At 53.9% G+C, this 14,462-nt stretch overlaps 2 protein-coding genes across 2 annotated transcripts; both read left to right on the top strand.

Moving 5' to 3' along the window:
* The first annotated feature begins 266 nt into the window (after nucleotides 1-266).
* LOC120670925 (UDP-glycosyltransferase 73E1-like) lies at nucleotides 267-3,089 on the top strand. The gene is made up of 2 exons (XM_039951122.1): nucleotides 267-1,979; nucleotides 2,763-3,089. Exon 1 carries the CDS (start codon nucleotides 431-433, stop codon nucleotides 1,973-1,975), a length of 1,545 nt encoding a protein of 514 aa, XP_039807056.1. The 5' UTR covers nucleotides 267-430; the 3' UTR covers nucleotides 1,976-1,979; nucleotides 2,763-3,089.
* Nucleotides 3,090-5,530: 2,441 nt separating this feature from the next.
* LOC120669090 lies at nucleotides 5,531-10,773 on the top strand. The gene is made up of 3 exons (XM_039948910.1): nucleotides 5,531-6,451; nucleotides 6,555-6,759; nucleotides 10,622-10,773. The coding sequence occupies exons 1-3, from the start codon at nucleotides 5,774-5,776 to the stop codon at nucleotides 10,771-10,773; spliced, it is 1,035 nt and encodes a 344-aa protein (XP_039804844.1). The 5' UTR covers nucleotides 5,531-5,773.
* Nucleotides 10,774-14,462: the final 3,689 nt, after the last annotated feature.

Genomic DNA, 14,462 nt, shown 5'->3' with positions numbered 1-14,462 from the left:
ATCCAGCAGAAAACAAATGTCACATTGCACCATTAATTATGATGTCAAATAAAGACAATTTACAAAACCAACTCCAGAACCCCGCGCTAGTGACCCTGAAGAATCTAATGAAGTCTTTGATCGCGCGATTAGAGGATGATTACTGTAGCATCACTGTAGCAAATTATCAATTAATTACCATCATTAGATTCGTCGTGAAAAATTACACAATCTCTAAAAAAAGTACACTGTCACTGATGACTGACCATTCAGCACATGAAAGTTCCTTGTACCAGCGCATACCAAAAGCTTGGACAAGACCGCACCTGCTTCGTAGGTAACATGCGCTGCCACTAGAAAGAAGTCAACAGCACAACAGAGCAAGGAAACAGCACTCATTGTGTCCTCAAGCTAGCAGCTCGGCTCCTCGGCCTCGACGACGACCGCCAGGATGACGACTGGCCAAGGACAAGCAGCGGCCCTAGCCCGGGGAGACGCCGAGGACGACGCCGGCGGTTCCAAGGCGGCGCACTTCGTGTTCGTCCCGCTGAGGGAGCAGGGCCACCTGATCCCGGCCGTCGACACCGCGCTGCTGCTCGCCACCCACGGCGCGGTCTGCACCATCGCCGCAACCCCGGCCACGGCCGTGCTGGTGCGCCCGGCCGTCGATTCCGCCCGGCGGTCCGGCCTCCAGGTCCGGCTCGCCGAGTTCCCGCTCGACTACGCCGCGGCCGGCTTGCCGGAAGGGGTGGACGACGGCGACAGCATCCCGCCGATGCACATGTGGAACTACTTCCGCGCCATGGCGCTCCTCCGCGCGCCGATCGAGAGCTACCTCCGCGCGCACGCGCCGTTCCCGACCTGCGTCGTGTCGGACTTCATCCACCCGTGGACCACGGAGCTCGCGGCCAACCTCGGCGTCCCGCGGCTGAGCTTCTTCAGCATGTGCACCTTCGGCCTCCTCTGCCAGCACAACCTCGAGCGTTTCCACGCGTGGGACGGCGTCGAGGACCCCAACGAGCCGGTCGTCGTGCCGGGGCTGGAGAGAAGGTTCGTGGTGACGAGGGCGCAGGTGCCGGGCTTCTTCCGGGGGATCCCGATCCCGTGCTGGGAAGAGTTCGCCGACTACGTCGAGCGCGCGCAGGCCGAGGCCGACGGCGTCATCGTCAACACCTTCGAGGAGATGGAGGCGGAGTACGTCGCCGGCTACGCGGCGGCCCGAAGGATGAAGGTCTGGACCGTCGGGCCGGTGTCGACCTACCACCAGAGCCGCACGACGCTGGCGTCGACGCTGGCGGCGAGGGGGCTGCGGGAGTCCGCCATCGACCCCGAGGAGTGCCGCCGGTGGCTCGACGGCAAGCCGAGGGGCTCCGTCGTGTACGTGAGCTTCGGGAGCATCTCGCGGGCGGACGCGAAGCAGGCCGTGGAGCTCGGGCTCGGGCTGGAGGCGTCGGGGCACCCGTTCGTCTGGGCGGTGCGGGACGCCGACGGGTACGACGAGGCGGCGCGCGGGTTCCTGCGCGAGCTGGAGGCGCGCGTGGCGGGGCGCGGCCTGCTCGTCCGGGGATGGGCGCCGCAGCTGCTGATCCTGTCCCACGACGCCGTGGGCGGGTTCGTGACGCACTGCGGGTGGAACTCGACGCTGGAGGCCGTCGCGGCGGGGCTGCCGGTGGTGACGTGGCCGCACTTCACGGACCAGTTCCTGAACGAGAAGATGGCCGTCGAGGTGCTGGGCATCGGCGTCAGCGTCGGGGTCACGGAGCCGCTCACGTACCAGGCGGTGCCCAAGGAGATCGTGGTGGGGCGGGGCGTGGTGGAGGCGGCCGTGCGGAGCGTGATGGGCGGCGGGGAGGAGGCGGAGGAGAGGCGGCGCCGGGCGCGCGCGCTGGCGGCCAAGGCGCGGGCGGCCGCGCAGCCGGGCGGGTCGTCGCACGGCAACCTGCTGGACCTGGTCAAGCGATTCCAGCCGCCGGGCGCGGCCGTGCCAGAGGTTTAGCGGCAACTCGTCCAGGGGCGGGCCCAGAATTTGAGAGATGGGTATTCAAAATTTCAAAAAATGTAATTTGTTTTGACAAGCCAAAATTTATGAACTATAATGATAATTTTCAAACTTAAGATCAAATTTATCACTAGTCAACTCACTTTGCGCTCAAGTTTTCATTTCACTCAGACCCGCTTCTGGTTGCTCGCTCACACTCCAAAGGGCACGGACTGCTGGAGCGGCGGAGCTGTGCAGGCCCTACCGCACTAGAGAAGGGGCGCGTGCGCCATGTCATGCAAGCCCAAACCCTGCACCCCTGCCTAGCTGCAGCTAGCCTGGTCGCTGCCCGCGTCTCATGGTCCGCCCCGCTGCCAAGCCCGTGACGCTGTCCGCCCGGAGCCCTTACGGCCGTTCATCCTCACGACCGACGAGCCCCTACCTCCGTTTGGTCTCGTTGCGTCCTCACCGCCGTGATCATCGATTCGAGGAGCTATGGTCTTGCAGATGGGGATTGGGAATCGAGGGACCGAGAGGGTGCATGGATGCTTGGCCTGTCGGTCAAGCTAGCTCACTGGCTACTTGACCACTAATGGACCTGTGGGCCATCAAGTGAGGAGGGGTGGGATGTGGGCTGCTATGATTTTTCAGCAGGAGTAGAAAACTAGAAGTTTGGAAGCTTATTATTTTGTGTAATATTCGTATTTTCGCTCTATATATATATGATACACTACATATATAAATTTTTTTTGCCACAAATAATGGGTATTTCGAATACCCTTGCTATAAGGTAGGCCCGCCCCTAAACTCGTCTCGTCCGTTGAGATTTCAGATTGGTCCCAGAAATAAATCCGGAGTGGTTGTGTGATTTTGGCGTTTGTTGTGGTGCTTCCTGGAATTGGGAAGCATCTCGACATGTGGACATCCGAGTTCAGCCGGCAATATGGTGGCTGCTTCCTAGCTGCTTCTGCTTGCCTCCTTCCGTGGTTTCTGCTCATCTGTGTCACTGTCTATCTGATGCCTCAACTATGCTCAATTTTTGTCGGCCATCATATCCATCAAACTATGGATGTACTTCCGTAAATAGTACGAATATTTCCGATCGTATTCAAATTTAATTTGGTTTGGAAGAGTTTTTATCCATTCGTATCCGATTTCGGATATTTAATATCTGTAACCGATCCGTATCCGGATATTAGAAATTATATTTTTATGATGTCGATATTCATTACAATTTTATCCGGCAAAAACTAACACTATCTGTACCCAATTTGTATTCGAACAAAAACATAAAAATATATATTATATCAATAATATCCGTCCGTATTTGATCATTTACATCCCTGCATCAAAGGGATGCAATATATAGTATTTTTCCATGTTAGTCCTGATGGAATAGAGCAATAAGCTTTGAGCTAGCACTAGCAGGAAGGCAGTCCAGTGAGCAATAGTACAGTACGGTCCTTTTGTAATTTTGCTGATTGCCAGGTGCGTTTGGGTGCTTGTCAAGAACATCAAATTGTGTGTAGCTTGCCTTGGACAAGGGCCAAATGGAAGCGATCTTCTTGGCCATTTTCTTATTTTTCTGCATCGTCTCACAAGAGAATTCGCCATTCCTCATTTTTATGTTAACCCTTTCACGTATTCGATAGCCAAACCTCGTTCTTCAATTAACAAACAGCCTTACGGGATATAGATTTTGTTATACCAAATGACGCTGTAGAATTATTGACATTCAACATAGAACCATCCAGGGGATGATGAGATGACGGAAGAGGAGAGCAAAGGCTGCGGTCTTCATTCACCTGTAGATCTTACTCCTAATCGTTATAGTTTTTTCTAGTTCCATAATTTGGGACGACAAATAATTCATTAAATTTTAAAAAACTAGTACTGAAAAAAAATCTAACTATTGGTGCAGTACTTAAAGTTATTGGATCTTATTTGTTTCTTTGCTAGTTCGTACTTTATTGCTTGGGGTCGCGTCCTTTTATTTACTTGAATTTATCGTTTTTTACTATGTGAGGCTAGGAGATCGTCCAAAAGGATCCAATGCGCATATAAAAGATTGAGTTAAGCACATAACCCACAATATACGCGATATCCAAGGCAATAGCTATGATAACAAATAGTCCAGATGGGTTAAGATGGGTTAGTGAACTATATATATTTAAATACTAGCTGCATAAAAAAATATGGTGCTGATGAATAGTGAAATAAAAAGAAAAGTGAAAGTTGAGGGATGAGTTCGACATATATAAAAACGAAACTAGAGGACTGGATTGGCCATTCGAAAGTTGAGCGACAAGTTTGGTCTAGAAATAAAACTTCAAGGACTAGATTAGCTGATTTGAAAGTGAAGGATGAACTTAACCTACGAGGTAAAGTTGAGGGATGAAAAAACATCTATTTTGCCTATTCAAATAGCTGGAAGTTGACATCAATCTCGTAGACGATTGTCTACTATCTTATTATTTGGTCAACAAACGAAGGCTCCACGTTCGCTATCAAGATCTAGAAATTTCCACGTTACTCGAAGAAAAATAGAAAAATAAAAATTATCCACCACTGCCATTATAATAAAAGTTAGCCTAAAATACCTCTGTGCCTGATTAAAAATCACCCACCAATGCTATTATGAAAATTAAATATAAAATATCATTTAGCTATGTATCAGTTACAAACGTATATTATTAATAAAAACTAAAGCTAACAACAATCAATCAAAATAAAATAAAAATAAGAATAATTTTATGCATAATATTATTAAAGCTCAACAAATCAAATTGTTATTATAGGTAGATCATATTTGAATTGTTTTAACCAACAATAAGACATAACCTATGATAATGAATAGAGTGATGTATAGTAAAAAATGGCAAAATTGGATCTGTGACACCGAAAGATCCCCGTTTCAGAAATATACCACCGAACTGTCCCGGGTTAGAAGAATAGCATCAAAAGATCGCTCGGTTCGTAAAAATACCATTCCGTCCACTTCCGTGCGCATTTTCGGATTTTTTGTTTTTCTTTATTCAACCCGGGTATGAGAAAGGACTGTTTTGCCCCCAAGGCACGATTGAGGTTTGCCTTATCTCATCCCGCTGGCTGGGATAGCAGGCACTCTCCGCCGCCAGCTCCACCGTGCATTGCGGCGCCGCTCACTGCTCGACCCTGCTGGGGCTCCCGCCGCCGCCCCCTGCTGCAGCCGGTTTGGAGGCCGCTGGTCCTCCCCGCTCCTCTCTGTTCCTCCCTGCTGCCTGCCGCTTGCTGGACCTGCTGCCGCCGCCGCTTGCTCGACCAAGTGCAGCAGCTGCCCCTTCCCATGGTTCATGTTGCTGTGGATCTAAGGGATCTTCACAGAGATGGATATTGCAGAGTTAAACGACGTGTAAGATTCGAACTTTTGGCTTGTTACCTTGTGCGTCTTTCTCTGTAATGTTGGTGTGGAAGAGTGCTGCTCGTACTGCCCTGTGGTTGAAACGAAGAGATTAGTGCCTACGTTAACTCAGTGACCCTGCTATTTTCAGGGTTGATCTGGAGGCAAATTGTAGAATAGAGGTTAAAGTGACTTCATAATTAATTGTGGTAGATGGAAGACGTGAGTACAAGAAAGGCAGTACTATTGGTTGGTGGGTTGATCCAGAGGAGTATGCCATCGTCGAATTGGTGAAGGATGTGCAAACTTACTACCAGTGGGCAGATTATCAGGATGCAGAGTTCTGGTATGTTGGTGAGGGCAATGACTATGTGAAGTTGTGCAATGATGTTGAGCTTCTATGTTTGCTTAGAGCTTCCAGGAAAGTGACTTTTGAGATGAAAGTTGTAGGAGAGCAGCACATGATTGAAACAGAACATGTTGAGCAGCATGTTAATGACATGCAACTTGCAGTAGTTACTGACAATGGAATGGTTGAACAGGCTGTTGTTGTGAATGAGGAGCTGTGTGAAGGCGACGAGCTTTTGAAAGATCCCGTATTTGGACATACCGTAGCTGGTCCGAGTAGAGTAGATGAAGAAAAAACAGAACACTATATGATAGAGGGTGTTGATCCTGAAGGAGATGAGCCAGCAGGTGCCAATGAGGAATGGAGATACTTCAAAAAAGGGAAGAAGGTTGCTGACAAGGCAAAGGATAAAGAAAAGGAGAAAGCAAGAGAGAAGCAGACTCCAAATCCTGAGGCTTTGCCTAGTGATGCGGGAAAGGAACAAGACCATGATCCTGAGGCTGTGCCTAGTGATGAGGCAGTTCTTGTTTCTTCATCTTACATCCCTATCACAACCTTCGATAGGGACAATCCAAAGATAGTGGAAGGATCCACATTTCCTGACAAAGATGGTTTTCTCATGACTTTTAGGCAGTTCTGCATCAAAAATGAATTTGAGACAAAGCTTAAACACAGCGACAAAGAAAGGTACAGAGCAGTTTGCAAATTTGCTGGATGCCCATGGAAAATACACGTGAAGAAGTTACTTGGTTGTGAAACTTTCAGGGTATGCGAGTGTGTATGGGTTTATCCATTATTTTTGTGTCGTATGTGTCAGTACAGTAGTTAAGTGTCAGTAAACTAATTTTTTTATATGTTTTTTTTTGCAGGTTGTCCAAATTGGTCCTAGGCATTTATGTACTAGCACTAGTAAGGTGACCGGCAAAGAGGCAACTGCAGCTTGGATTGCTGACAGGGTGAAAAAGATGTTACTCAAAAATGCAGCAATTGGTGCCAAGACCTTGAAAGAAAGGTTGGAAGGTCAGTACAATGTAACTTTGTCATACAGCAAGGTCTGGGAAGGCAAGTGTCGTGGTGTGCAAACCCACAGCCGGGTGGCGTAGTGCACCCGCCTAAACCCTGAGGGCGCGTACTCGGGGGTTAGCTAGGATTAGCCCAATCTCGGTGGAAGAACGCGATGAACACAGCAGTTTAGAGTGGTTTGGGCTGCCGGAGCGTAATACCCTACGTCCACTGTGTGTTGTATTGCTTGTGCTCTCAAGAGGTTGAGAGCAGGGTTGTTCGGCGTGAAACCGAGCTTGTGTTGTGAGAGTCTTGGAGTCTCTGGAGTGTGCAGCGAGCGCTTCCCTTTTATATCTCAAGGAAGGCGCGTACATGGCCGTTGAGTCCCCGATAGGTGGGCCCAACGACGTAGTTCAAAATAACATATTGTACAGACATTATGGCATTGCAGGCTACGGAGATCTCATTCCTGGATTTCCTTGCTCTGCCCATGGGGATTTTCCGTCCGGCATAGCCATGCCCTGTCTTGTCGAAACAGCGCCATGGTGTAGCTTGCGGCGTTGCCTACAGCGTAGCTGAACGGGCCGTGTAGCTTGCGACGTAGGTGGTATGATGATGAGGTGTCGTGCCGTCGTATCCATTTAATGCGGCAGACGGGCTCTGCACGGATGCGGCGCATGCGGCTGCACTGTGTACCTCGGTAATATGCGGTCTACAGTGAGGCCTGACAAAAGCTGCCCCGCGTGCCGCGGCGGCAGAGCACGCCTCAACCACCCGCATTGAATGCGGTGGGTGGGCGAGTCTTCCAGCGGAAGACTCGCGCCCGCGCCTGCGCCTGCGGGACACGTGGCGCCCCCGGACCCGCCCCGGCGGTGTATTGGTTCTACGCGCATGGGAGGTCCGGACGGGCGCGGGGAGGTTTCGGACCCCTATGGGGGGGGGTCCGAGCCCTCGGCTGTTGGCGCGGAGCCTCCCCTCCTCAGGGACACGTGGCGTCTCCGGACCCGTCCTAGAGCGGGGAGCGGGACCGGGGCCGTTGGCCCGGTGAGGTAAGAGCTTGACACGTGGAGCCGGCTGCTCCGCCCCTTACGGCGTAGTTACGGATGACTACGCGAGTCCTGCCTTGCTGCAGTAGGAGTGGGTATCCCTGCTACAGGGTACCGACAGTGGCCCCCGGGCCCACCTCGGGAGAGGCGATGAACCTGTAGGTGGAGCCACTACTGTGATTTGGCTCTGCATAACTTGAACCCTCTAGCATTAGACTATGCACGCTGCAGGAGTCTTGTCCGGCTTTGACCATCCATCGGGTTTCTCGCTGCCTCATCACATCGCAACGGCTTACTGACTCGTGGCCCCCACATACAGTGGTACACCTAGTCACGCGAGCGACGCTCGGCATTGTTGCGGCCGGGGTAAATGGGATCTTTACCACCAGTGCATTTCCCAAAAAGCCTGGTCTTGCCAGCGCTTTGTGCGCGCACGTCAGCTCAGCTTCCGCCTCGCTTCGCGCGCGGGTGACGGTTCGGATCCCGCCTTTTTACACCTTCGCTTGTTACCCACCTCCCCAGACAGGCGGGTCTGGGCACCCTGGTCATGGACTGGGCGGCTAACGCCAGGCGTGAGTGTCGCTTGGCTTCCAGCGACGGTTCCGGGGGGCGCCGGATGGATCAGGCTTCATAAACAGCCGAACCGCATTCCACGGTTACTTTTCCGCATTTGCCTTCTTCCTTCCAAACCTTTGCGCCCCTTTGCCTTCGAGCCTCCTCGACCCTTGCTCTTCTGCGCAGATTGTTCCTCGCCTCCACAACAAGATGGCGTCTCTCGTTCGTCCCTGTCGTTTCCAAACCGAGGAGGAACTAAACACGGTGCACCGCCTGCTTGGGTGGAGTACAGAGGAGGTTGTCTGGGGGATTCGAGCAGGCTCGGTTCCCCTCGGCGATCTGCGCACCGGGGAATATGTGCTGTTTATTTCGCACATTTCCACCAGCTTGGGACTGCCGATCTCTTCGTTCTTCCTGCTGCTGCTGGAGGATTTCGACCTCCAGCTCCAGCATCTCACACCCACTCCATCCTCATGACATCGATCTTCGTCCACCTATGCAAGATGTTCGTGGGGGTGCGGCCCTGTGTCATTCTCTTCCGCCACTTCTTCGTCCTGGTGAAGTCCGGGAAGGGCAAAGATGAAGTGGGGGCGTACTACTTCCAGACGAAAAGCGATTTGCGGATGCCCTACATTCCCGGGCTTACTGGCGGGAAGTGGGAGGATTGGCGCAAGCAGTGGGTGATCGCCACTACCAAAGCCAACGAGCGCCTCGTCATGCCGACCGGGGGACCCACCTCCGACCGCCAGTCCTAGAGGGCCAAGCCGTCCCTGCCGTCGGAGTTTGACCCCGTGCTGAGCAAGATCAGGGCACTGGCGGAGAGCGGCCTCACCTCGCTGCACGTGCTCGGGGACTTCCTGAAGCGCCGGATCGCCCCTTTGAACCAACGGCCGCGTCCTACCTGGAGCTTCACCGGACTCCATGACTGCAGCAGGACCCACCGCGGGGAGGGCAGCGATCTGACCCAAGAAGGCCTGGAGGTCTTGGTGCGGGCGGTGACGGGGGAGATCTTCATCCCGGAGCACCTGATCCTCCCTCAGGGCGTCGTTCGCCTCTGCGTGGACTCGAGCCTGAGGGCTGCGGTGCTGGCCACCCTGCCGACCCTCCACGACGGTGGGCTATCAGCGCGCCAAACTGGGGGCGACCTGGACCATGGGATCCGGATCCCTGGTGCGTCCGGGGAATAGGCCGTGCCAAGCGCCTCGGGGTCTGGCCCTTCTGCCAAGGGCAAGAAGGCCGTGGCTGGTAGCTCCGCCGCGAGCGGTCCCAGCCAGGCCCGGAGCAGCTCTGGCGCATCGCCGGAGGAAGCGAGCCGGCGCAGGTTGCACCGTAGCGACGGGACCCCAGCTATGGAGCCCGCCGCAAAGCGCCAGAGGACCGCTGAGGACGCGGGCCAGGGTAGCTGGCACATGCCAAGAAAGATTTGTTACTTTCCCTATGGTTTTCGAACGTTTTCAATAAAACCTTCTCGTAGAAGTATTTTCACAAAGTTTTCGGTAATATAATATTAGTAGATGCTATTCGAACCCTTCCTTTTATTAAGATTAGAATTCTTTTTCTTATTATTATATAATTATTTGCTTTTTTCATGTATATGCGTCAGACACAATCTACTAATTGATCTATGAACTTTCTACTTATGATCGTCATGAATTGAATTAGAATAAAATTGCTTTGAGTCGATTACCAATCTCCATAATTGGATATTACACAATTAAAACAATTAGGAATTCGACTAAAAGTAAAATAGACAAAGAAAAATCTTTGAATCCAAGAACGATTACTGATTACTAAGATTTTTTCTTTTTCGCTAGAAAAAATCCAATAGTGATTTACTAACAATAAAGCACCGGGCCCCCGGCTCACGCGGGACCCCTGGAGTAAACACGCCGTCACCACCACCGCCGGGAGGTGCCTCCCCCCGGCAACAACAGCAGCAACAGCCACGAGGTGCGCCTCTGCCGCCGCCACGGCAGCCACCACCACCGCTGAGAGGTGCCTCTTCCTGGCAGCGGCAGCAGCCTTGAGGTGCGCCTTCGCCGCCGCCTCGGCAGCCACCACCACCGCCGGGAGGTGCCTTTCCCCGGCAGCAGCAGCAACAGCAGACATGAGGTGCGCCGCCGCCGCCACGACAGCAGCAGCAGCAGCCTCCACCACTACCGCCACCACCAGGGCAGTAGCAGCAGCAGCAGCAGCAGCCACGAGGTGCGTCTTCGCCGCTGCCACGTTAGCAGCAGTCGCCCAGCCTCCGTGGACGCTGGAGACCCGGCGCTTCGGGGTAAGTGTTCTTCCGTTCACTCCCCTTATTCACGGTGCTTTGCTTTTTGCTGAAGGTCTTCTTCTCTTTGTTTGCCAGGGCCTCTCACCCAGGCAGTTCTTCTGCTGCCGCTGGCTCATCAGTGGGGGTCCAGGCAACCGGCGCCTCGGCGGCAATGGTGGAAGCGACGGCGGATGTGGGGAGCTCGGGTACGGCGACCTCCGCTAACCCGATGGTGCCCAACGCGGCGGCGGCGGATGCGCCAGTGCCAGGCGCAGCAACACCCGACGTGGTGGCCCCCGAGGCCCCGGCTACGGCGGCAGACACGCCGACACCGGGCTTGGCGACGGCGAGCACAGCGGCAGCGGGCGTGGCAACGGCGAGCACCTCGGTACCCGAGGTCCCGACGTCTATGCCGGATATCCCCTCCCCCAGATCCCAACCTGCAGCAGAGGAAGAGCTGGAGGTGGTCTCTGCTAGGTGGCTCTTGCAGGGTCCCCCAGAGGAGGATGCGGTTCCCCTCCCCCGGGTGCTGGTCCGGGTCCGGCGGACGACAGAAGAGGCGACCTCTACCGCCGAGGCAGCATTCCGGCGGGAGTGGGCAGCTCTAGAGAGCGAGCGTCAGCGCCTCTGCGACTGGCATATCAGCCTAGAGGAGCGCATGAAGGCCGAAGCCTCCCGTGCCGCCGCCGCCCGGTCCGAGCTTGAGGCCGTCCTTGAGTCCTATAGGAAAGGGCTCCGGAAGGTGTTCGACCGAGAGCTCGTGGCGGCGGGACGGGAGAAAGCCCTGGCACTGCGGGAGGTGGCTATTACCAAGGAGGAGGCCAGCCTTGCGGCCCAGCGATCCGAGTTCGAGTCTCGCAGCCAGGGACTCGAGGTCCGCAAGCTGGAGCTCGACAAACTCTCCGAGTCCCTGCATCAATGGCACCAGGAGCTGCAGGAGATCGCCAGCCAGCAGGCTGTTGCCGAGATGGAGCTCGAGGGGGAGAGGAAGTCCCTTGCCAGGCGGGAATCCCTAACCACCAGCATAGAGCAGGCCCTTGCACGCCAGCGCGAGTGTCTTAAGACCCTGAAGAAGTCAGCGGCGCGGAAGGAGGCCTCGCTCCAGGAGAAGGCCCGCCAGCTTGAGGTGGCTCAGGCAGCACTGGATGCCCAGGTGCAGGAGGCGGTCCAGGAGGCAGTCCGGAAGCTGCAGGAGGACCAGCGCATGGGGTCCCAACGAATCATCGAATGGGCGAGCGAAGCAAGCTCAGCTTTGGTGCCACTTGGAATGAGTCCAATCCAAGTGGCGGAGCCGCCAGCTTCAATTGCTGACGCCCTCCCAGTGCTGAACTCTGGTTCAGATAGACTCCGGTGCCTGGAGCCGATCCTTGTTGGCCACCTTGAAGCCGAGGGCAGCGAGTTGTGCCGGATGGTGGCGGAGTATATTTTGACCTACCTCCGGAGCCACGACCCTGCCATCTCGGTAGCCCCCATCATCGATGGTCCAGTGGCTGAGATGGAGGCCTCTGCTCGGGAAAGCGTGCGGGATGTCGTCGACTTCGTAGCTGCTTATTTCAAGCGGGACCCTGCAGATTCCTGAGCTGGACCATAACAGCAGGCGAACTTTTGTTTTTTGTGTTATGTAAAAATATTGTACTTATTGAAATTTTAATAGAAAAAAAAATTCAACTTAGTTGTTTGTCAGTTGCTCTGGTTTGCGGTATGCAGCACCCCGACGCCCTGGCCCCCTGGTAGATAGGTTCAGTTGTTAGAACCTATCTGCCATCCGAGCCGAGAAGACGCTCCGAACCCTCGTATGAGGTTGAGCAAGTGTCCTTGGGTATAGGTGTAGCATAGATTGCAAGTCAAACGAGCGACTTATTCCCTGTATAGCAGAAAAAACTACAGAGAGGAAAATCAAACTCGCTGGGATGGTAGTAATGATACTGCAACTTAGCTGTTTGACGCATGCAGAATCGATTCTTGGTGTCTGGCTCAAAGCGAACGCTCCGGGCCCTCTGGGAGACAGGATCAGTTGTTTTGAGTATGTCTACCACTAAGACTGGACCTCGATCTACATGAAGCCTTAAAGCGGATGTCGGGACCCCCTGGTAGGTAGGCTCAATGGTTTGAGGCTAGCTACCACCAGTCAAGGCCTAACCTGCATACCACTCAAAGTTAAAGCATAGTAGCAGGCCTGCGGGACCTATTCTGGACCGGCCCCCAAGCTCCGGATACGCAGGTCCAGGCAGCACAATGCTTGTTACAGAGTGGTGGAGTGTGTAGGCTTAGGGTACGAAACCAGGCTAAAGTGTTGCACAGGGCTCCGGACCACTCCAGGAAACAAACACGACTTTACCGGACCTGGCTCCGACGTTCCGGATCGCTCCCTAGCAGTGGGTGAGGTCATTCTGTCGTACTCGATCCTTTGAGATATGGAGCTAGAACTGCCGTGTAGGACTTAGGAAGCCAACCCTTGAGCTAGAACAAGGTCCGGGGCCCTAATTACCCAGCTCCGGGTACTATAGCACTCGTTACAGGGTGGTAGAGTGTGTAGGCTTTGGGTACGGAACCGGCTAAGCGGCTACACAGGACTCCGGACCACCCCAGGAAACAAGCACCCCCTCTCCAGAGTAGGTCCCTAGGGGTCCAGACCCCTCTCCCAGCAGCAAGGGCGTCTAGACCTGGACAGTAGTCCGGCAACTCAATACAGATCTTAGCTGTAGCGACAAGAGTGGAAGTCCGCGCGGGGGTTAGAAAGGGAAAAGCTCGAGAATCGAAATGCAAAATAAAATTTTGACACAAAGAAAGAACTGGGAGCAAATCATTCCTTTGCAACTTGATATACATGGCTTGCGCAATGGATGCCAGAGGCCGGGTTTATGAGGGCGGACCTCTACCGCTCTGGGCCGCACGTTAATATTAGCCGATGGAGTGATGGATGCCAGAGGCCTGGTTTACGAGGACGGACCCCCACCGCTCTGGACCGCACGCTAATTCTATCTTATTACAAAGGAAAAATTTATTTTCCTGCTTTGTCTAAGTGTAAAACTTACGCAGATGCTCTATGTTCCATGGCTTGGGTAGCGGCACCCCTTCTTCTGTGGCAAGGCAAACGCATCTGGGCCGGCATACTTCTGTAACCTTGAAAGGACCCTCCCAGCTGGGGGGGAGTTTGTGGAGCCCTGCTCGGTTCAGGATCCGCCTCAGGACGAGGTCCCCAGCCTGGAGCTCCCTACTATGCACGAACCGTTGATGATAGCGCCTGAGTGCCTGGTTGTAGCGTGCATTTCGGATTGCTGCTCGCCACCTTTGTTCATCAACGAAGTCCACATCGTCACGCCGCAGTTGTTCCTGCATGGATTCGTCAAAAGCCTAGACCCGTGGTGAGCCCAGGTGAATTTCCGGGGGAAGGCATGCTTCATCCCCGTAGACCAGGAAGAATGGGGTCTCCCCGGTGGCTCGGCTGGGTGTGGTCCGGTTGCCCCATAGTACGCACGGAAGCTCATCAACCCATTTTGCACCATGCTTCTTCAAGCAGTTCTAGGTGCGGGTCTTGAGTCCCCTAAGGACCTCTGCATTCGCTCTCTCGACCTGTCCATTGTTGTGGGGATGTGCCACGGACGCAAAGCACAGCTGGATGCCGATGTCCTTGCAGTACTCTTGGAAGAGTCTGCTTTTGAATTGGGTCCCGTTGTCCGCGATGATGCGGCTTGGGACGCCAAATCTGCACACAATTTATTTGAGGAATGCGACTGCTGATTTTTTGGTGATGTTCACCACAGGGGTAACCTCCGGCCATTTTATGAATTTGTCAATGGCGACGAAGAGGAACCGGTACCCGCCGACGACCCGGGGGAACAGCCCCAGGATATCCACGCCCCATACAGCAAATGGCCATGAGGGCAGGATCATTTGCAGAGCTTGAGCCGGTG

This window comes from Panicum virgatum, chromosome 4N, assembly GCF_016808335.1.
Source record: "Panicum virgatum strain AP13 chromosome 4N, P.virgatum_v5, whole genome shotgun sequence".
Taxonomy (NCBI): Eukaryota; Viridiplantae; Streptophyta; class Magnoliopsida; order Poales; family Poaceae; genus Panicum; species Panicum virgatum.
Note: the sequence above shows the minus strand (reverse complement) of the source record. Positions and strands in the feature narration are given on the sequence as shown.